Source organism: Micromys minutus, assembly GCF_963924665.1.
Source record: "Micromys minutus genome assembly, chromosome: 5".
Classification (NCBI taxonomy): domain Eukaryota; kingdom Metazoa; phylum Chordata; class Mammalia; order Rodentia; family Muridae; genus Micromys; species Micromys minutus.
In genome coordinates, this window is record NC_137974.1 from 87042159 (window position 1) to 87065490 (window position 23332).

The window sequence follows — 23332 nt, forward strand, 5'->3', positions numbered from 1 at the left end:
CTCCAGCACCCCAGCCCCTACATGTCTGCTTTGTTAAGCTGTGGCAACACAGAGCCTCAGGACTTCAAGGCCAGCCCGGGCGGTTAAGAGTGCTTGCTGATTTTCTAGAGGGGCCACATCCAAGTCTCAGCATGCACCTGGCAGTTCACAACCACCTGTAACTCCCATTGCAGAAGATTTGACGCCCTCTTCTGGCTTCTGTGGTCACCTACATGGCTGTGGTACACGTAAACACATGCAGACACACACAAATAAATAAATTCACAATTATTTTTAGACATGTAGACACACAAATAAATACACAATTATTTTCAAACACATAAATAAATAAATAAATAAATAAATAAATAAATAAATAAACACACAATTAATTTTAAAGGCAATAACAATGTAGCTCTCAAGTAGGGCTTGTGTTGTTCTATAGCCAGTACTGCCTCTGAATCTTTACACAAAGTAGAGAGGTTAAACTCATTTTTATGGAAGAACAGAGAAATTGGCACACCTTTGACATGACCCACATTACCTAGTAAATCAAAGAATAGAGCTGGAACTTGTAGGTCTGAGATCAGATTGTATTGTTATATTATAGACTCACCTTTTCACTACTGCCACATTAGATCATCTGTGAACTTACATTTTGTAAACTGACATATTTAAATGCACAGTACAGTATAGCTGCATAATTTTCTACTGGGTTTATTCATTATTTTGCAATTATATTATAGTCATTTTATGAGAGGAGTAATCTTCATTTAGTAGTGATATACATCTGGATTTTTCTTTAAAACTTGATTTATTACTGTTATTATGTACATGTGTGGTTTCTGGTATGTGTGCAGAAGTCATTCAACCTTTGGGATTGGGTCTCTCTTTCTACCGGGGTTTGGGAATCAGGCTCAGGCTTTCTTCGGGCTGACGGCACAGACCTCTACTGCAGCGTGACCTCAGCAGCCCTACTTCTGGAGTTTTCCACATTGGGTTTGCCTTTAGTGCCCTCAACCATCAAACACATGTGATGAGATCCCGTCAGAAGTTGATGTTTACAAATTTGTGAAACCTTGAAATTGAATTACATTCACAAAGCAAAGAAGGCTTGTTAAAGTAGGAAAATCCACTACTTATAAAATTATATGCACATACAATAATTCCTTCCACTTTATAACATACAAGGCCTGATTAGGTTCTAAAAATAATAAAATAATAATAAAAAGAAAAGAAAAATTATCAAATGTTTTAGTAATTTTAAGGTTTGGGTCATAAGAAAGCTTTTTCTTCCAGGACATTTTTAGGGGCCTTTACAATACTTTAGGTCAGTAGGTGTCAAATTTGCACTGTTAGCACCAGAATCACCTGGATGGCTTATTAGAACACAAAGTGCTGAGCTACACCACTTGGGTTCTGGCTACAGGAAGTCTGGGGGTGTTCTATGAGAATATGGTCTTTAAGCCGGATCCAAATGAACTGAATGCTCTCTTTAGGGGTACACCCTTGGATGACACTGCCCAGTTCAGCCAGGCTATAGGCCATGATACTTAACTGGGCCTCAAAAGCTAGGTCACAAACTGTCATTCAAAACTGGCAAATGCAATGAGTGGCTTCATGGGCCGGCAGGGTGGCCTCACTGAAAAACTTGATAAGGACTTGGGGGTGGAGGTGTTAATTAAACAGTTGAATTTGACAGTGATTCACATGCCATATTGTCGGTGTTTGAAAATGTGGCATGGGGAAGTATCCTGGTGTAGGTTGATGCTAAGTTTTAGAAATTCATTCTTGTTCTTTCAAACTTGGTTAAATTAAACAACATGAAATTTTTAGAATTTCCCCAAAGCTACCCACAACTTACAAGTCACTTGGAAATAGGGTAAACACAGTTGGGAGTTGTGGTGGAAAGGCTTCCTCTATCTGGGCCATGTTCCTGGCTGATCTCAGTCTTGTATCCCACCAGCCATGAATAAACCCATTCATGGACAGGGCTCGGTTTCCGAGTGCCTGAGAAAGGGAAGCCAGTGACCTATATTTAGCCCTGGAACTCAGGCTGTTACCACAGAGCACTGCAAACTCTCATCTCCCAAGGCAGAGGTCACAGAGCACAGTGGGAAACCCCTGCATTCGTCCAGCGCCTGAGGAGGACTTCCCCCGGGGTTTGAGCAGCTCGCGTCTCCATTATCATGAACAAGACTTAAAGACATTTAGTTCTGAAGACCCTTGTTTTCTACCTGAGTGGAGGAGGGAAAAGCCAGTTCACGCTCCTCACATTCCTCAGAAGCCACTGTAACCTTCCTCGCCTGTCCTTTCATTTCAGCCAGAGAGGGCTTGTCAGAAAAATGGTGTGAGTAGTGAGGCTCAGGATAGTGAGATGGCTCAGTGGCTAGGGAGGCGCCAGTTCTGGGACATGGTAGGAGAGAACCAGCTCCTCCAAACTCTCCTTTGACTTCTGCATGTAGGACATGGTGCCTACACACATACACACACTAAATATAGATTAAAAAAACAAACAAGCGGATCATTCAGTACCGGATCATTCACAGACTCGGCTCATCTGAAACAGCACAAAACTCGTGCTGAGCTCTCCAGTGAGCTGGTCCACTTGCTTCATGGCACCTTTGTACTCTTACGTTTGAAGTAATTTAACTTGAAAGTTCTAATTTCTCAATTGGACTATCTGCATTTCAAGTGGTCTGCTTAGCAGTAGCTTCTAACTTGGGCAGCACAGACAGTGAAGCATTTCTGATGTTCTAGAAGATTCTATTGGGTAACCCTGGTCCAGAACATCTTCTGATCCTAGAGCTTCTCCGAACGGCCTGTGTGTGTTCCCATGTGATTATCCACCTCCATGCTGTGGTGCTGAGGACGGAAGCCAGAGCCTCCACATGCTTTGGAAGCAAGCACTTTACATGTGGACTGCCTTCCAGCCTCGGTCTACACAAACCGAGGGAAAATTGCAAACTCAGGGAATTCTGAGTTAATTAGTCTTCACTGGAGCCGGGCCTAGAGTCTTCCACAGCTAGTCCCAATCCCTAATACGAAGCCAGAGCTGAGGATCTCTGAGGTAGGTCAGTAAGTTGACAGCTACTGAAGGAGGGTGAGGTGGGCACACCATTAATCCCAGCATTTGTGAGGCAGAGGCAGGTGGGTCTTTGTGAGTTCGATGTCAGCCTGGTCTATACAGGGAGGTCCGGGACAGCCAAGGCCACACAGAGAAACCCTGTCTCAAAAAGGACAACAACAAAACCCAAAGAGCTAGTGAAGCCAGCCACGGAGCTGGAACTCTGTTTAGGGCTGCGGGTGGACTAGTATTGTATCCTCCCATCTTCCAGAAGCTAAGTAAACACACTAACTGCACAGTTGTGTCAAGGGAAACCTTAGGCTGATGGCCCACACTACGCAGACTTTCCCTAGGAAAGAGATGGCGCTGACAGTCATCCCCTTTCTTTCCCAGGGAGCACTTGGGAAACCATGGCAGGTCTCCAGTCTTCTTAATATGCCATTTCTGTGTATAAACTTAGTAGGTTTTCTGCTTATACCTTCACTCGGTCTACTGTTAAACCAGTTCAGTTCCGCTCAGTGCAAGTCTTAGCCAGTTGTGGGGCACTCACCTATAATCCCAGCACGTGGGAGGTAGAAACGGGGATCAGGGGTTCAAGGACTGTTTCAGCTTTGTCCTGGTCTGCGGTGTGCTTAGCTATTACAGGAAGTTACTGCTTTGCAGTCCTGGAAGGCGCCTCCTCCGGACGTCCAAGTTTGCTGGAGTTTGATAAGCAGAAATTTTAGTTTCAAGACAGCACACTTGTCTGGGGCTTTCCGGGCCATGCTGAATTTTCCCAGTCCCAATGTGTGTTTTTAATTTCAAAGACATTTCAGGAGCCTTCTTGAGTTAAATATTGACCTGCCTTTACCTATTTTTAAAGAAGATTAACATTGCTCTTAAATTTTATTTTGACTGTTTGAGACACATTCTCACTGTGTAGCCCAGGCTGACCTCAAACTTGTCAAGCTCCTGCCTCAGCCATGTGCTACCACATTTGGTTTGGATTAGAATTTTATGGTCCTTATGCAAGTAACTCTGATCAATTAACAGATATTTGGATTTTGCATTTCTTTCTTTTTTTCCCAACAGTGACTTTTTAAAAAAGATTTATTTTTTATATGTGAGTACATTGTCGCTGTCTTCAGACACACCAGAAGAGGGCATTGGATCTCATTACAGATGGTTGTGAGCCACCAAGTGGTTGCTGGGAATTGAACTCAGGACCTCTGGAAGAGCAGTCAGTGCTTTTAACCTCTGAGCCATCTCTTCAGCTCTGCTTTCTTAATCTTTAGAAATATACAACAGTCTTTTATATCTAAGCCTCAGAGACCTTTAAACATGGCAGGAAGCCATATGGCTTTACCTTCTGTCTTGTAAACAGTCAGGTCCTGCAGATGTGACACATATCTGGTACTCTCTGAATGTCTCACGAGGCTTTGTCTGACCATATGGCCATATTTTCAGAGTTCCTCTGTTAACAAGTGTCTTAGTCAGGGTTTCTATTTCTGCACAAACATCATGACCAAGAAGCAAGTTGGGGAGGAAAGGGTTTATTCAGCTTACACTTCCACATTGCTGTTCATCAGGAAGTCAGGACTGAACTCAAGCAGGTCAGGAAGCAGGAGCTGATGCAGAGGCCATGGAGGGATATTACTTACTGACTTGTTTCCTGGCTTGCTCAGCCTGCTTTCTTATAGAACCCAGGTCTACCAGCCCAGGGATGGCTCTACCCACAATGGGCTGGGCCCTCCCCCACTTGGTCACTAATTGAGAAAATGCCTTACAGCTGGATCTCATGGAGGCATTTCCTCAACTGAGGCTCCTTTCTCTGTGATGACCAGCTTCTGTCAAGATGACACAGAACCAGCCAGTACAGCCACCAAACACAACCAGCCACACTTTGTGACCCAAAGCCTTTCCTGTAGTCTGTTCAGAACTCCACTTTCCTTGCCCACCCAGGGCCTTGTGTTGTGGGTGGACTTGGCTCCTGCAGAAGTTGACCGGAGGACAGACATGCCAGGTAAAGGAAGCTACGTGGACATAGGTAAGGCAGAACAAGGTCTCTGGTAAGAGCTGGAACATGGTGGGGCTGGTGCATGGAACCTCTCAAGCTGTGTATCTAGAACTCAGTGCCCCCAGAACTGTCCAAGGGTTAATCCACAAAATGGTGGAGACAGAGAGGAAGTGCCTGTGCTGTTAGTTTGCTCAGCTTGCTTTCTTATAGAAAGCTGTGGAAAGGAAAGGCTTCCCCAGTTTCTGTCTCTGATGGGTTTTGATGGGAGAGTAGAGAGGTTGGCAGGTTTGAGGCAGGTTTCAGTAAACGTGCACAAGTAGCAAGGGCACTGAAGTTCTGTGACACTTCCTGCTGACCGTGAACAACTTATACTAACACCATTATGCTTGTCCCCAGAATGAATGGAAATTAGCAGGCAGTAAAAGAATGGCTACCTGTGATAGGCTGGTGGTATTGCTCTTTTCTTAGAGGACAGAAACCACCCTATGCATCATTTCCTCAAATCTATAGGAAGCCAGCACTTTACACAATTTACTTTTTAAAGATTTATTTATTTACTTCATGTATGTGAGTACACTGTAGCTGTCTTCAGACACACCAGAAGACGGCATCAGATCCCATTACAGATGGTTGTGAGCCGCCACGTGGTTGCTGGGAAATGAACTGCTCTGGAAGAGCAGTTAGTGCTCTAACCACTGAGACATCTCTCCAGCCCCACACAATCGTTTCAACTGGAAAGCGCACACACACACACACACACACACACACACACACACACACACACAATTCTAAGATTTTGCCTTTTAAAATGATTTTCTTTTCTTTTTGTGTGTGTATGCGTGTGTGTGGTTGGGGCATGGTGTGCACATGTGAATACAAATCTTCTTAGAGTTCATCCAGTGCCCTGGAACTAGAGTCACTAGTGAGCTACCTGATGTGGGTGCCAGGGACTGTAATCAGGTCTTCTCGGAGGACAGTGTGTTCTCTTAGCTGCTGAGCCACCTCTCCAGCCCCGGAGCCTTCATTTTCCGACACTCAGCTAGGAAGTTAAAAGACAGTGAATGGGCGTGGTGACTCTGGAGTACACTACTGCAGGTAGATAATGAACTGAGTCAGATGAGGTGGTAAATAACTCTTAATTCCATCAGAGATGTGATAACCAGAGGCCGGAGGCCAGCTTAAATTATTCAAGATTCTGTCTCAAAACAAACCATTCTATTTTAAATTTGAATGGACATATTATTTTACATACCAAATACATTGAATTTTTTAAATCCCAAATTTGTAGCTAGCCGAGTTTTTTGAAGTCATTTTTGTCTATTTTATTCAGAGTCTCTCTTTGCAGCCCAACACAGCATTAAGTGAAGCACATTTGAATCTTAAGTTCCCTCTCCGCCTGCCTCCACCCACCCCTGTCCCTCCTCCTCCTCGGTCCTCCTGATTCCCAGTGCCTGCCCATGTGTGGAGGCTGTAATGACTGCCTGCTTGACTTTACAGTCTGCACCTTGTTTTCATAGCTCACCTTATTACATGCACTACTTTCCATGTGTATTGGTATACTTCACATGCATCTCTTTAAAAGACCAAAATAATTAGTGCCTGACTATTATCTTTATTAAAGAAAACCAGGAAGAATAAATACATTTTGGGGCTAAGCTAGCTATAAATAAATTACTTTATGTATTTATGAACTATTATCCGTATGTTTTATTTCAACAAATAATTTTTTAATCTGGAAGCATAAAGATAGCAAATTAAACCTTTCAAAAATAGGGTATAAAATAATGTAGCCTGTGCTGTGAACAGGAAATAAGTTGACCAAGGTCAAAAACATGTTTTTCTTTGTTCTCTTTCATGATCCGTAATACAAAGCTTGCATGGGGTACGGCGTGGTAAACAAAATCAGCTAATAAAAACTTAGTTATGTAAAACTAGTTATATAAAACATAAGCAGGTTTTCTGTGCAGACCTAAATAGATTCTTTATAATATAACACTTCAAATAGCCAGACTGGTTCAGTGTCCCTGTCATTGTTTGGTTGCTAAATTATGCTGTTGTGTTAATTATTTTCTAACCCTATTACAGTGAAACTCTACAGCCTTTCTCAGGAAGAATATCACACAGATGTTTGCCCTCCCTAGGCAATTTCAATTGTAGTAGGCCTTTGTTAGGAAGTCTGTCTTTCTCTTCATGTTAACCCTGGTCCCTTCTCTAGTGTCACAGTATGTTTTCAGGCAATGTGGATCCCTCAAATCACATGTGTGTGGTCACACGAATATTGGTATACAAGAAGCCCTGGTTGTAATCCCCTGGGCTGAAGAAAAATAAAAGGAAACTCTTTTGCTTCCTGCTAGGTATTAGGAGTTTCTAGAACAGCTTGACTCAGTCACTGTAATGCCTGTGTCTGGAGCATTTTGGGATATGTTTATCCTTAAGACTCTAACTTGTCTTTGTCTACCACATACTATCAGGAAACACAGAAGACATAGTTTCATTACAAATCCCATATCTCAAAACCTTTTAAAAAATGTGTGTGTGTGTGTGTGTGTTCTGGGGTGGCATAGCCTGATCCATGAGCAGAGGTCAAAGAACAACCTTGTGGGTTTGTTCTCTCCTTCACCTTTATGTGGCTCCCAGGGTAAGGCCCAGGTCAGCAGGCTCTCATGGCAAACCCTATTCACTGGGCACCTCACTGGCATCTTTGTGCTGGGGAACGGGGCAGGGGTTGAGACGTGACTCACCGTGTAGCCCTGCCTATCCTGGAACTCACTACACTAGGCTGGTCTTGAACTCACAGATACCTGCCTGCCCCTGCCTCCTGAGTGCTGGGATTAAAGGCGTGCACCACCATTGCCTGGCCCCTAAACATCTTCGATTACCTTTTTTTGTTTGTTTTTTTGTTTTTTAAACAAACCGGAGTTGAATATTTTATTAAAGTATTTCAATATAGACATAAACACAGGGTTAGACGAAAAATGTACTCAAAGGAAGTCAGGCACATTTGAGAAGGTGAACATGGCTCTCAGAGAGTAGTCATCTTGGCTTAGCTTTTTTTATATTAAAGTTTTTCATCTCTCATTTTTCTGTCAACTGTGGGAGAATAGAAATGATCATAAAACTGAAGAAACATCATCAAGAAGTCATCCTTTTCAGAGCTGAGGACATGGGGACCTAGGAGACCGAGGTCAGAAGCAGCTGGGGGTGGTTGTAGCTCAGATCATTAGTATGACATGAACAACACTTCAGGTTGGGTTCCCAGCAGCACAGGGAGAGGCTCACACATGCTGGCTGTCAGCAGAGCGCTGGAGCCCAACTCCCTTAAAATAAGAAACTCCTGAGTCATCATTTGATACAAGAGAGCCGGATCACCGTGGATTAAATTTTAGCTTATTCAAGAGTCAGTTCTAAAAATGTTGCGTGGCTGAAAATGTGTTTTGCTTTTTAAGATGAGTTCTTGAGACAGGTGGCAACATTATGAAATGCTCTCTTAAATTTTTTCTTTATTTGTGTTTATGTGGATGTTTTGCCTGTGCAGCACGTGAGTGCACTAATTACGGAGGCTATAAGAGAGCACCAGGTCCCTTGACAGGTGGTCTTGAACCCTCATGGGTGCTGAGAGTGGAGTTTGACTCAGTCACTAGACCCTGCCTTCACAGCAGCTGGGAAGGAAGGCTCCGCAGCCCTCAGAGTAACACAGGAGAACAGGAATGCCATGTTCTTGCACGGGTGCAGCAATCATGGAAGGCGTAGTTGCTAGAGAAGGCGCCTTTCCACTTTTCTTTCATGAGAAGTCTATTAAACAATTTTACTAATTCTGAGACTCCACACTCTCCTTTTTTATTTATCTTGCCGTAGTTCATCCTTGGACTGTAGAGAATGTGTTAAGCCAGGCTTGTTTGTACATAAACGCTCTCCTGTTACTGTAAGACCTGGGTATTCGTCCTCCCCAGCTGCTGTGTTGAAACAGAGTACTCCGCCTTACATTGGTGTGGCACGTTGGAACGTTTAGAGATTGTTCTCACTCCACTAGCTCATTGGTTCTGGTTAATTGGCCTAAAAGGAGAGAGTATTTATTCTTGTGAGATTATACCACTCAGAAATCAATCATTTCTGTAGTGGAGTTGTTTTAGTCAAGTGAAGGCCAGAACAGATCACCTGAGAAAGTCTACAGGACAGGCGGCAGTTCACGGTAGCTTGCCTCAGTTGGTGTCAGGTCTGTGCCCCGTGCGTGACAGTTGCGCGCGTGTGATGGAGCTTAGCTGCCCACTTACGGCTGTCAGGAAGCAGAGGGAAGGAAAGAAAGATTCACTTTTACAACAGACCCCCTTCGCTCACAAACCCATTAATTTTTAGCGAGTGACTTCAGACCCCTTATGCCGGCATTCACCTCTCTATAGTGTTGTTTTGGGGACTGAGGCTTCTACGTAGAAGCTTTGCAGGGACAGTTAGTGTTGAGACTGGAAGAGTCATGGTAAATAACAGGTATTAGCTTGGGATCTGGATCTTCAACCCAGGAAGCTTCTGTTCTTCCCAGTGCACGTGGTTTAATGTAAATGATTACTATACTATTGCCATACTGAGGCAAACACTGGCTTTCTGTGTTAGGAAGCTGGGACCCTGGGCAGTTTTACCCCGAGTAACTCTGCAAGCTTTGGTCTGGGAGCTGGGAGCTTGCTTGCACATCATTGGATAGCCTTTGATGGTTAATCACCTGGCAGTGGGGTGAACGAACAAGGGGTGCTCCTCTGCAAGCCTCATTTGCCTGAATGATGCATGCAGAGCTGCTAAATGGAAAGAAATCCACAACAGCCGAACCCCTGTAGACTGTAAAATACTATGCTTCCATAGGCTGGTTCTGTACATTTATGTAGGTGTTTGGTTGGAGGATTTTGTTGTTCCTTTACTTAAAGGAGTTGAGTCCCTTACAGACACTGTTCTCTTTCATGTCAAGCACACAGAAAGTAATTGTAGAGTTGTGAGTGTGGGTGAGTGTGAGCTGTGGTACTTGGACACTTGCCTGGCATGTGTGAGGCCTAGGTTCAGTTCCCTGGCAGTAACAAGGATAAAAAGCGTAGGCAGTAAAAAAAAGCCACGATACAGATGTCCTATAAAAATGGGGCCCATGAAGGAGGATCACAAGTTAGAAGCCAGCCTGAACTGGAGAGTTCTAGGCTAGCCTGATCTACTTAGTAAGACCTGTCTCAGAGGAGAGAGAGGAGGAGGGTAGGTGCACTGGCTGGCTCGGGTATTCTTTTTCCATGAAGTATTTCATCAAATCCTTGGAGATCCTCACTGATGGGTTTATGATTCTTAGCTTTTCCAATGGGAAGGAAGAGTTCTAAGAGCTTAGCAGTTTTCGGAGTTCACTTTGAGACGTTGAGGATTACATAAAGCTGAGCATTTTAGATACAGGGTTTTAAGGATCTCAGGTATTGTGGAATATACCAATCTGCTCAGCACTAGGTACTATAGGAAGTCTGACCAATTCTTTGTTTAAATGGCTTGCTTAGCATTTTTTATTATCAGGATGAAAATCTTTATCAGGCACTGGAAAGGTGCTCAGAGGTTATGACCTCCTGCTGCTCCTTCAGCAGATGCCAGTTCACTTCCCCCTTCTCATGGTCAGCGGCTCATAACCACCTCTCATAACCACCTCTAACTCCAGCTCCAGGGGACTGACAGATTCCTCAAACCTCTAGGCACCTGCGCACATGTCCACATACCTACAGCCAATGGTAACAAATGTAATACTTTATACCTATGTAGATTTTCAAGCTTTTTCAGTTTGGGTGTCAGGCATCTTAGATAGTAAGATGAGTTGAGTTGCAGTGACTAGAATTTGCCAAAGATACATTTGAGACACATTTGTGATACATTGTATTAAGGATCCCTTTTTTTCTGCAGGTTACCTCTGAGCCTATACATCACAAACCCAGTTTTTTTAAAGGGCAAGGTATAACTTGGAGTGTTTTCCAGGTTTATTAGCTTATTGTTTATTTCTTCAGCCTCTTTAGCATGCTAGGCAAGTGTGCAACTGTGGAGCCACGCAGCCAGTCCCTATGGGTATTTTATAAACCTGTATAAGTCTTATCTCAGTATCTGGACCCATGTGTTATCAAACATACTTTAGGAGAATGTCAAATTAATATATGGAAAGAAATGATACTATTTTTCAAAAGATCAAGTTTTTCCGAGACTACTCAGATGAAATTTGTTCACTTTAATTTTTACAGAATCATCTTTGTTCAAAGAACTGTAGACATTTATTCTCTTCTGTCTTAAACTATGACAGTTTAAATAATTTTCCATCATAAGTGTTCTATTAAGACTGTATATGTCTTTCTGTTTGTTTATTGAGACAGTCTCTCAATATAGTCTCGGGTGTTCTGAAATTCACTATGTAGCCCAGGCTGGCCTCAGACAAAGATCCTCCTCCCTTTGCTTCTTAAGTGCTGAGGTTAATGGTGTGCACCACCACACCTGGTCGTATGTGTGTTCTTTATAATAAACAAAAGTCAGTGTACAGAATCCCTTAAGAGGATAATACTTTTAAAAAACGATGGTACATACTATTGGGCTGAACACCCAACACAAAGGCAGGAGGTAGCAGGCTTGAGGTCAGCTTGGGCTATATGGTGAGACCCTGTCTGGAAAATAACCAAATGTTTCAAAAAAGAATATTTAGTGATAAGGGAGCAAGCTCAAATCGTATGGAGATGCAATGGCCATGAAAGATAGAGGTAGTGTCGTCCACAGCAGTTAACTAAGAGAAAAGTAAAGCGAAAACCAAACAAAGCCAGCCCAAAATGGTTGCAGACGTGAAAGCACCAAAATTAACCTGTGAGTTAATTAGCCGTCAGCTCAGCACTACTTGTCCTGGTTTTGCGTTTATGAGTCTCGTGTTTGGGAAACTCAGTCCTCTGGAAATCAGATCTGGATGTGAATTCTACCTCTCAGAATTCTGGAAGGCCGGAAGGCGTTTGGTGTAGTAGCCTGTACCTCTTTGAACCAGAAAAAGGATGTACTGAAAAGGCTTGCGTGCATGGAATGTGTCCTTGTGATGTGAGGCGTGTCATGGTGGGGAAGACTGGGAGCCTCAGGCTACAGCCTGACCTGAGCTAAACTTCAGCTCCAAGGTGGTGTCACTTCTTTTGGCAGGTGATGGATTACTTTTCTTGTTGCTATGACAAAATAGCAGACAGAAGTGCTTAGGGGAGGAATAGTTAAAGAGGAAAGGCCAGTCTTGGAGGCAGTTGGATAGTAGTAGATGTTTATGGTACTTTCAGAAAGCAGGGAGCCCCAGTGAGGACCAGGCTAGTGTAGAATCCTCACCGCCTAACCCTATATCTGCCAGCTTCTACAGTTTCCCAAAATAGTACAACACTGCCTTAGCCCAGGTCTTCAAATACATTAGTCTGAAGGGCTTTTCCCATTCAAACCATAACAGCAAGAAACTGCAAAAGTCTTAATGGCGGGCAGGGCCGGGGAGATGGCCCAGTGGGTGAGAATGCTTGCTGCCTGGCCTGACAGCCTGAGTTAGGTGCCCAGGAGCCACATGGTGGATAGAATATGGACACAAGTTTTTCTCTGACCTTTATACATGGGCCATGGCATTGCCTCCCCTCAACAAGAAAGGAATAAACAAGCGTCTATAAGAAAATCACATAGGAGCACACTTGGAAACGGCTTGAAGTCTTGCTTGGCTTTGGCCCTACAGATGAAAGACTAACGCTCCTTCCTCCAGCCCACAGCCTGTTGCACAAAGTACCCTATAGAAAGGATTCTGCGCTCCCTGGTGGTCTCCTTCCTCAGTTCTGGTGAGCTCAGCTCAGTGCCAAGCTTCTCCCCAGCCGTCCCTTCTCTAGCCCGTCCCGCCCCGGCTCTCCTGTCCTGTCTCTCCGTGTCTCACTTCTGACACCTGCAGTCTCACTCCATGGCTGTGGGGTCATCGCTCTGTCACCCTTCTGTGAGGGACTGGATGCAGAGGTGCATCTGCTGGTGACGTTCCTCAGAGCATCAGTGAAAACGGTGACAGGCAACACTCCGTCTCACTAAGTTAGCTCACTTGATGACAAGAAAGGTAATTCTGGACCCAGGGATGGAAAGAAACCAGAACACATTCCCATCCTGTGGTAGAAGCAGTAGCAACTCGCTGTGAGCCTGCCTTCTCGGGTGCCCTCGGCTCCCAGCAGTCCGCCTGATTGCTCTTTTGTTCCTTTGGATTTTGCTCCCTTCTCCTGTGCCAGGTTGCTCCGTGAAATGGCACACAGACTGTGGGTCTCATCTACTCAGGAGCGTATGGCGTCTAGCCGAGGCTTGTCCTCTGGAGCTCAGGTTCTTTTCATCCTTCCCGGAGTCCACACCTCATGTGAGCACCTGAGCAGGCTGAATGTGTCAGCAACAGTTAACACAGCTCATTCGAGATCCACTCTGCCAAGTATTTTGAACACAGACAGTTTAATTCTTACATCTTTTTACATTTTTCCAGTATGGAACTGTGTTCTTCTAGACACCCAGTTGTTCGGGCACAGCCATGACTTAGAACAGAACCCTGGTCTTTCTATGAAATACTCAGTCACTTAGGTCAAGTACCAATGGTTCCCAGCTCAGGTTCCCACCACTTCTTCAGCTGTGAGGGGCAGACTCCTCATCAAACGCCATCCAGGGTCTTAACCGTCTGCTACAGGGTGAGCAAAAACCCCATGGCTTGTAGAAGCTGAAGGGATACATCTTAAAGACCATCAAACTTACCCAACCACCCTTAGTGGGATGGAAACTCTCAAATTTGACAAAATCCATGTGGTCATAAGTAGTTTGTATAACTTTAGGATATACTTTACCCAATAAGATCTCCTATGTGAGTTTTGTTGTTGTTTGGTTGGTTGTTGGTTTTCTGAGATAGTTTCTCTGTGTAGTCCTGGGTGTCCTGGACTAACATCCTAGACCAGGATAGCCTTGAACTCACAGAGATCCCCTGCCTCTGCCTCTTGAGTGCCAGGATTAAAGATGTGCCACCACCACCTGGTTGGGGTGTTTTTTAATGTTCATATTGGGTGAATCTTCTTCATGACATTTTTAAATTGTAGGCATAAGTCACAATGTAGAGAATTCAGCCTGCAGTTATGATTTCTGGGATAATCTATTAAATACATTTTGATACAAACTGTCACTTTTTTTCTTGCATTTTCTAGGTTAAAAACATCTTAAAGGATTCCTGGTCTATATTTTAGGTGTTACATTGGAAGAATTATTTACTGCCATTTCTTATGTGGCTTGTTCTAAAAATCAAAGGAACAACAAGTTATCATTGCCTTAGGCAAAAAAGTATTCATTCATTTCCCCAATATATATAGTACAGTCATATGTTCTGTGTTTTCTCATTCTGTGGTGTTAACTGCTTCGCCCTAGCTCTGAGTAAACTATTGGTAAATATTTATTAAATGCTTTCAGGAATGAGGAAGCTGGACATCTGCTCTCTAAACTGCTATTATGATAGTTAATCCTGTTGCTTTTATCAAGGAATTTAACTCTTTGTATTACTCTTTATACTTCACGTCTTCTTCTTATGAGTAAGAAAATTGTCCTGAGGTTGTCCATCTGCCATTCTTTGCTTTTAGTATAAAAATGTCCAGGTCTCTCCACTTTCCCAAAGAACAAAACCCTTGACCATCTCTCTCTTCTCTGCCATCCCTCCTTCCCCATTTCATGTCCTCTCTTCTCCATTTAATCTTTTTTCTAAGAGTTTAGAATCAGACACAAAGATTCTATTCTAACCTCCCATCTTTTCACTAGCTTTGTGACTAGAGGCAGCTCATGCAGATTCTCTAGCCCGACAGACATATCAGATAGGGCTGGAGGTGACGGACTGAGCACGGGGTCCATGGCAGGCATCATTCTTGCTGTTTGAAAGTGGAGTCGACATCAGTGAAATAACAGTTCGCACAGGCTTAAGGACCGCCGAGTTCATCGAATTGTTTGGTCGCCTTTCAGGTGATAAATGTACCATTAGATGAATAATAGAATTTATTAGATTGATCTTGTGGAGAGGGACCTAGCACTTGAGAGGTAGAGACAGAAGGATGGAGAGTTCACAGCATCCTGAGGTACACAGGGAACACGTATCTCACAACCCAAGGGCTGTGGTGTATGAGACTGACTGCAGAACTGGGTCTACAGCTCCGCTCTCCACGGCATGACAATGCGGTGCCTTTGTGTGTGGGCTGTTCTGGGTGGAAGGCCCATGGTCAGTGCTTTTCAAGGGTTGTTCCATTCAGTCCTCAAGACATTCTTGTGAGGGAGGATTTCGGAAGATAGCCGGGAGCTGGGCAAGAAGGTAGAGAAGCATGAGTCAGATCCTGGAGGCGGGAGAGCTCTGCTGTCTGGAGCTGACAAGACTGACCTTTTCAGTCGAAGTGCTCGGCTTTGGAAATAACGAGAAGATATTGGCAGGATTACAGGAGGCCTCAGTTCCCATACCAAACCCAACTTTAGCTTTCCTCATGGGCAAAAGAAATACAGAACAGTTACAGACGTATGGCTTGGGTAAAGAAGACGTGGGTTTCAGGAAAACTGACCTATGGCGTTGACTATGAAGCCCCACTAAAGGCACAGCCTAAACTGTGCTCATTATATCAGGGGACAATATTATAAGTAGTTATTTCCATTGATTGACCCTTGCACCTCATTGGAGGGACTGAGGGAGGGAGGGCCAGCAGGATGCAACAGGACAGTGACCCAACACTTGCATCTCAGGAGGCAGAGGCGATCTGTGAGTTCCGGGCCAGCCTAGGCTATGTATCAAGACCCTATCTCAGAACCAACAGCAAAAGCACCTCCAATCCACTCCAGAGAGATGCATCTCTTTACTTTTGCCACACTTCTACTGGATAGTTTGTGATAGGATTGTTGTGGGAGCCTCCTGCTCTCCCCTAGCTGAGCGATTCTCCATTTCCGTGCACACCTGGCAGCTACTCCTCACTCGGTTTTGTTCATGTAGCTCAGCTCCTCCACAGGTACCTGTCTCTTACACTATTTCACTTCCTCCTGGCATCTGCCTTAGTCAGGGTTTCTGTTCCTGCACAAACATAACCATGAAGCAAGTGGGGGAGGAAAGGGTTTATTCAGCTTACACTTCCACATTGCTGTTCATCACCAAAGGAAGTCAGGACTGGAACTCAAGCAGGTCAGGAAGCAGGAGCTGATGCAGAGGCCATGGAGGGATGGTACTTACTGACTTACTTCCCCTGGCTTGCTCAGCCTGCTTTCTTATAGAACCCAGGTCTACCAGCCCAGGGATGGCTCCACCCACAATGGGCTGGGCCAGGGATGGCTCCACCCACAGTGGGCTGGGCCCTTCCCCCTTGATCACTAGTTGAGTAAATGTCTTACAGCTGGATCTCATGGAGGCATTTCCTCAACTGAGGCTCCTTTCTCTGCGATGACTCCAGCTTGTGTCAAGTTGACACAGAAACAGCCAGTACAGCATCTTTCAGACCCTTGCTACCATCATGTGACATTTTCTCAACTTGTCTGCTGCCACACCCACTCACCGTGTGTGTGTGTGTGTGTGTGTGTGTGTGTGTGTGTGTGTGTGTGTGTATGTGTGAAACTATAACTATATGGGTGTCTGTATATGTGTATATTAGTGTGTGAGAGACTGTAGGTATGTATGTGTATATGTGTGTGTGCATGAATGTGTGTGAAACTAAGCATATGAGTGTGTGAAACTATAAGTATGTTAGTATGTATATGTTCATGTACGAATGTGTGTGATATACAGGTGAGAGTGTGTGTTTGAGTGTGTGTGAGAGACTGTGTGAACTTATGTGGGGGGACTGTGTATATGAGTATATGTGTGTATGAGTGTGTGTATATTAGTATATGTGTGTATAAGCATGTGTTGCCTGCTTAGTTTCTTAGGGCAGGGGCTCCCTTATAGTCCAAGATGGCTGCAGCCCTGCTCTCCTTCACCCTCCTGATTGCTGGGATCCCAGATCTACATCCCCACACCCTGCCCTGACCACTCCCTCCAGCATTTCCCTGGGCTGTCATGTGTGGTTCCCTGCAGAGATAGCCTATTATCACCTCTGTTAACAAGTGTTTGTGATATGACTTATAGCCATTTTTAACTACAAGTCTTTTCCCAAACATGTTTCTATTTGAGAAAAGGTAAGCGTATTGTACAGATAGTGCTAGCATTTTGGCAGCATTGAGAATTTTATGTAGCTTTCGTTGGGGACATTTACAAAAAGAGAGCGGTTTAAATGGAGTGATGAGAAAGTTAAAGACAGTGCAGGGCTTGTGCTTTTTCCTCCTAAGAGCCTTTGAGTACAACTGAGAATTCGATCTGAACCTTATTACTCTGTTCTCTCAGAGTGAGGCGCTGTGAAGAGAATGTGGCAGAGAAGTGGAACTCCTCTGGGGCCTGAGAGGTGGTTCCAGGGCACCAGGACAGGAATGGAGAACTTGATTCGAAAACGTGCTTCTTAGCGGGCTTGTTGTATGTAAAAGGCCCACTGATGTGCATGCAGATCTGAGTGATGTTCACACGTTTCTAGAAAACAGTTTCTGCAGTGTCATTAGTGCCGCTGTGGGACGGAGAAACATACATACCCATAGGCTGCTCTTTGTCAGTCTGTTTTGAACTGCTAGGATTGGAACCCAGGACTTGTGCATGCTACTGGTCCCCTGCCTGGGATCCCTTAGACTGTCACTCTAGTGAGGATAAAAATAATTTCCTCGGCTCACTCATTGACTGTAGACACTATCGTGTCCTCTAACTGTAAATTCTCCTAGTAGGATTTTCAGTAACCTCATATTACAAGCTGAGGGGCTGCCACTGTCCCCCTAGCTGTTGAACCTGGTTAGATATGAGTCCTGTTCCATGGCGGATTTGGCAGTTTTCCTAATTCCTGGAATGTGATCTTCTTTCATGCCTCTGAGGTTTATCCCCCACCCCCTTTTCTCCTTCCTTTCCATAACCCATGCTTACCTGCATAATCTCACTTGGATATCCTCTCCCAAAACCTTTGTGAATACTTCAGTAGAGCCTCACCACTCCTGCAGTAGCTTTCATCCTGACTCCCTGGGAGAGACAGTGAACCAGAGGCTGGAGAAAGGCAGGTGACAGCCCCACTGCCTCCCAGGGAAGAGCTAGCTGCCAGTCAGTTTTAGAACGATCCTGAAGAACTGCAGTCTGTATCCCGCATGTCTGCTCTCCCCTGGTCTAGTGAAGCAGTGTGCTCTTGTGGGACAAAGGTTGTAATTAATGTTACATAGAAACCTAAGAGATAGTTTGTCTGTACACTCTAAACTAAGCGTTTCCATCAAACCCTGTATTTAAGAATAGTGATTATTTTTACTGTTTAGCCCTTGAGGAAATCAGACTTATAAAACGTTATTTAAATCTTTGACTTTGAAATTTTGCCGCTAACCTCCTAGTTTATACAATATTTTACTAAAAAGATATACTTGGGCACTTATTTTCATGTGTAATACAAGCCAGCTATCAGCAGTCTTATCAACATCTATTTTTTTTTAATGAGGTAACGTTTAACATCCCATTTCTGATGTGGCCACGGAACCACCACAGGTCTTTGGTTTGATTTTATAAAGTTTTCCATAGAACAGATAGTAAGAGCGTGAACCTGTAACTGTTGAAATAGCGTTTCTTCTAAATACAACAGAAATCCGTGAGCTAGCTAGCGCTACAGGATTTGGAAACTGTGTCTCAAATGTTTCACTTAAGATTGTTACAATTTGCTGTAATTATTCTGCTTGCTTCAATTATACTAAAAGGGATGAATAAAATGGATTGGGGGGAAAACTACTTTGGAGCTGAATATGTATGTAAGTAGTGGTTTATAGAGATCCCGGGGCTGGAGACTGACTCCCGACTTGATGCTGAACCTGTTAAAAGAATCGCATCAAAAGTTTCGTTCGACTTAGAGAGTTAGCCTGTGATTTCGCGTGCGTCTGTGTTTCTAAGTCCCTGGACCTCCCGCACTGCGCTGCGCTGCGCTCGCCCCTACGCGGCCGCCCGGCGGTGACAGGTGCCCGCGCCCGGGACGCAGGCCCGAGCATCCCCGCCGCTCTCCGCGCCGGCCTTCGGAGGGCCCGCGCGGGCGCCGAGCTCGCCGTCTCTTCGCTCGAGCACCGCGCAGGGCGGGCGAGGCCGGGCGAGGCGAGGCGGGCGGCCGGCGGGCCGGGGGTTGGCGGGACGCGCGCTCCGTGCCGCGCCGGCGCCCGCTCGAGCCCGCGCTCCCCCCGCGCGTGCCCGCGCCGCTGCGCGATGCAGTGTGGGGAATGGCTGGGGTTGGCTGAAGAGCGCACAGTGGAGTTTTAATGTCCGCCATGTTGGCCATGGCGTATTGAAGAGAGCGAGTGAGCGAGGCGCGGAGCGGCACAGCCTCCCACCCTCCCGGCTGGTGTCAGGGCCCGGACGGCGGGCTTTGCGCTCCGCCCCCAAGTCCCCGGCAGCGGCAGGCGAGTGGAGACCGAAACTCCGGTTCTCCATGATCCCGCTGGCCGGGGCCGTTTCCCCAGAGCGGAGAGGTATCTGCTGCGCCTGAGATGAGTAAACTGTCGTTTCGGGCGCGGGCGCTGGACGCCTCGAAGCCGCTGCCGGTCTTCCGCTGTGAGGATCTGCCCGACCTGCACGAATACGCCTCGATAAACCGGGCCGTGCCGCAGATGCCCACCGGAATGGAGAAGGAAGAGGAGTCGGTACGTGTTAACTCCCCTGTCCGACCCGCCGCCAGGCCCGCGCCCTCCGCTGCCCGCGGCGGCGGCGGCGGAGCAGCAGACCCACACAAAATGGCCGCCATCTTCTCTCCGCCGCCGACTCTCGGTCGCCGGCCGGGCCGGTCCCCCGCCTCCCCGGGTGCTCGGTCCCGGGCCGCTGAGGCCCGGCGGAGCCCCCTCGAAGGCCTCCCGCCGTCCTCGGCCACTGGTACCCGGGTCCCGCGGAGTTCGGGGGCCCGAAAGGCACAAAGGGGTCACGTGACGAAGCCGCCGGCAGCCATTTTGTGGTCTCAGTTCTTGGGTTGGGCCTTGTGCATATCCGGAGAGGGAAGCGGGCTGGGCGGCGGTGGGGGTGCAGCGAGGCGGGAGTGGGCCGCTCCTGCAGGCCCCTCGAAGGGCCGCTAGGTGGCGCTCTGGGGCCGGCCGGGGCCTGGCAGCGGCTGCGGGCTCAGGCTCTGAGCGCACTTGCCCGAGGGCTCGGTGCAGTCCCCACGTGGAGCCTCCGAGGGGCCTGTCACGCTGACTTCAGGGCTCAGGCTGCTTTCTCTCCCTTCCTGGAAGGAAATGGCGAGGGTGCTCCGGGTCTGCCCAGACGCCATGATATTTATAGAAGACGAAACTCCCGGTTTATTCTTGCTTCCACCCTCCGTGCTGGCGGGAAGAAGAAAACCTGTCTCCTACTTTGAGACAGTGTTGCAGATTTGTTTACAGTACGTAACTCTGTTCCAAAGTCTGCAACTTTTTAGTTCTTTGTAAATTAAATTTAGGTTCGCCTGTTTTTAGAAGAAAAGATGGAGAATAAACGTTTCAATGAATGTTAAAGCGCTAAGGTCCTTTTGTATTAATAGCATAGCTAAAGTTGAGTGGATTCTTCACAGATATCCTAACATTAAGATATCCAAACTGGTTGGGCTGCAGTAGTTACATTATTGTTTATACAGCTAATAGGTGATTTACTATTGCTGTGGCCTTTATCTTGCTGTGGAAGTTGGGTCCAGACACAGATAATAGACTCTTCCACACATTTCCCCCCAGACGTTAACACTATACCTTGGATTACTTCTAATTCTAAGGACTTGCATACGTTGGTTCCAGGTACAGCCACTTATGCAGGGTGCAGTGTGTTGACAGTTCAAGGAAGTCGAGGATTCCCATGGACTGTGTGCTCCAATTTTGTTGTGGAAAATTGTACTGTAATGCTTCTGTTGGTACTGTAAGAATTTCTATTCTCTGTAATGTTTTTCAAAATAAAACTCTTTAAACTGCTTGGGTTATTTAACCTTTTAAAGTAAAATAGTTTTGACAGTTACAGTAGTTTTGAATGTCACTTTGGGGTGGAGGGTCTTGGATCTCACTTCACAGCTGAGTGCTAAGTGTAGATGAGATATGTGGGGTAGTGTGCTGACTCCTGGGAGTCTGTCGGAGCAGTGCTCTGTGTTCTGACTTGTGTCAACTCAGAGTAGACGGTGACATTTGTTTATTTTTAAAATAAGTGGTTTGTTTTTTTTTTAATTAAAGTACTTGTGATTGCAGAATCTTGTCTTTTTGTTTTATTTTTGTTTCTATGTGAGTGATAAGATATACTACTTTCAAGTTGGGGTGCGTGTGTTACCCTACTTGAAGAATTTGTTGCATCTTGTGCATCTAAGATGGAAATCATTAAGCAAGACCCACAACAGTACACTTTAGAAACTGATCTAAGTCTTGCTTTCTGAATCTTTTGGACAGTCTTGGGAGCTACAACCTAAAATGAAAACTGAGCTCAACTGAAGGTTCTGTCCATGCATATTAACATTTACAGAGAATTTTTGTTCACTGAAACAGTTTTGGTATTGTGCAGTCACTAGGTTTTAGTAGGTGAAGTTCCAACTTTTATTAGATATGGGGATTAGGTTTTTTCAATCATCTGTTTAGAATTCAAGTCACAACCAGCCAAAACTGTATTGTGAATCATAGGTCTCTTAATAGGAAAACTTTAAAATCCCCAGAAAATCAACTCCACAATCCTGTGTGTCAGGCTCTGTGAGTCAGGGCGGTGAACGTAGCATGTTGTACAACATTGAGAGGTACTAAGCATAGTATAAGAAGTTACAGAGAAGGTCGTCCGCGGACACGGCTGTACCTCCTGCCAGGTCCTGTACCCTACAACCTGAATTGATTGTCTAGTTTAAGAAAAATATCTTAGTTTAGTCTCAGTCTTGAAACAGATAGGATCAAGTTATCATAATCCGACTTAATAGGTTTATAGGATTCTAATTAGACATATTGAGATGAGAATATGGTTTTTCCTATCCACTACTTTTTCAGAAAGCATTTCATGATTTTAAAAGACGTATGGCATGTTAAGCTGCCTAAGACTGTAATTGTTGTCTTTATTGTAATTTTTGTGATTAAAGAAATACAGGTTTTGATCTGGTTGTGTAGCCTAGGCTTATCTCAGATACACCCCCCCCCCACCTTAGCCTCCTGGATGCTGGGATTGGGTCTAACCCACCATAGCTAGCTTAGAACCCTTTCAGTACTGGAGGCTAACTTCTCAGTGTATTCCAGTTCTGGCAGTCTCACTAGTAAAAAGTGAACAAAGCCTAGTCGTGGCTGCACAAATCAGCCTTTAGAATGAACCCACAGGCAAAGGATAGGCCCACTTTAGTGATGGAGCCTCCGTCCATTCCTGTCCATTCCTGGCACCTTAGAAATGATGGAGATACTGGCCTAATTAGGCATGCTTAATTTTTTAACATGTTTAAATAGAGGATGACACACACACCCTTTTTGGAGGTAAAAAGCAAATTGTTACTCTGTTTAAAAACTTGCATTGTAGAACTGAAAACTGGATTGTAGTGCTTGAACTATCTAAATTATAAGTGTTAGGGATTCAGTGAGTAACAACTAAGCTAAGTCAAAAAGTAAGGGTGGGAAGTTTTGTATTTACAGTCACATGTAAATTTTAAAGCTCAAAAATAAAACCTACATTTAAGAAAATGAGTGCTCTAGGGCTAGGGGGAATAAAAAAATCAGTGAGGGGTGATGCCCCATTGTCACTTAGCATCTCTTAAATACCTAATTTCACTATTTACCGCTGGGGTGGGGGACCTTTCTAAAGAGATGAGCCCCATTGGATGGGTTTGTTACAGTTTTCCTATATGGAAACATTCACAGGTTTTTTTTTTTTTTTTTTTTTTTACTAGTTTTTAGAGTTCATTTGGCAAATTAGAGCTATTTTAACTTTTTATAGTGGAACACAGGGAACAGGCCATCATTTACAAGGAGTCTGGATAGAGTGGGGTATTTGAAGTTATTGGATTATAAATGATACCACATTGATATTAGACGTGCATTCAGTCTAGATTTAAAGACTTGTAACTAGACAGCAGTCTTGTAGTCCTGCCTTGTCTCACTTTCATTCTGGGGCTATCACACGCAAGTGAAGGGTTTATTAAACACGTTTGACTTTCTTAAAAAAAAATTTAGGGGAGGAAAAATTGGAAATATGTACATATCTCAATATAAAAAGCTCTACATCTAAAAATTTTAAGAGTTCTAGTTTG

At 45.0% G+C, this 23332-nt stretch overlaps 1 protein-coding gene across 2 annotated transcripts in view; it reads left to right on the forward strand.

Annotated features, from left to right (window-relative positions):
• The window catches only part of EPC1 (enhancer of polycomb homolog 1), a 76017-nt gene that overhangs the window by 4367 nt on the left and 48318 nt on the right, over positions 1–23332 (forward strand). Inside the window, exon 1 of one of the 2 annotated variants that reach the window (XM_080917489.1) lies at positions 19357–19766. The exons of the other annotated variant lie outside the window; for it this stretch is intronic. Coding sequence (XP_080773615.1) covers positions 19614–19766 — 153 coding nt within the window. The 5' untranslated portion in view covers positions 19357–19613. Of the gene's footprint in view, positions 1–19356; positions 19767–23332 lie in introns of those variants that run through there. 2 annotated transcript variants of the gene reach the window in all.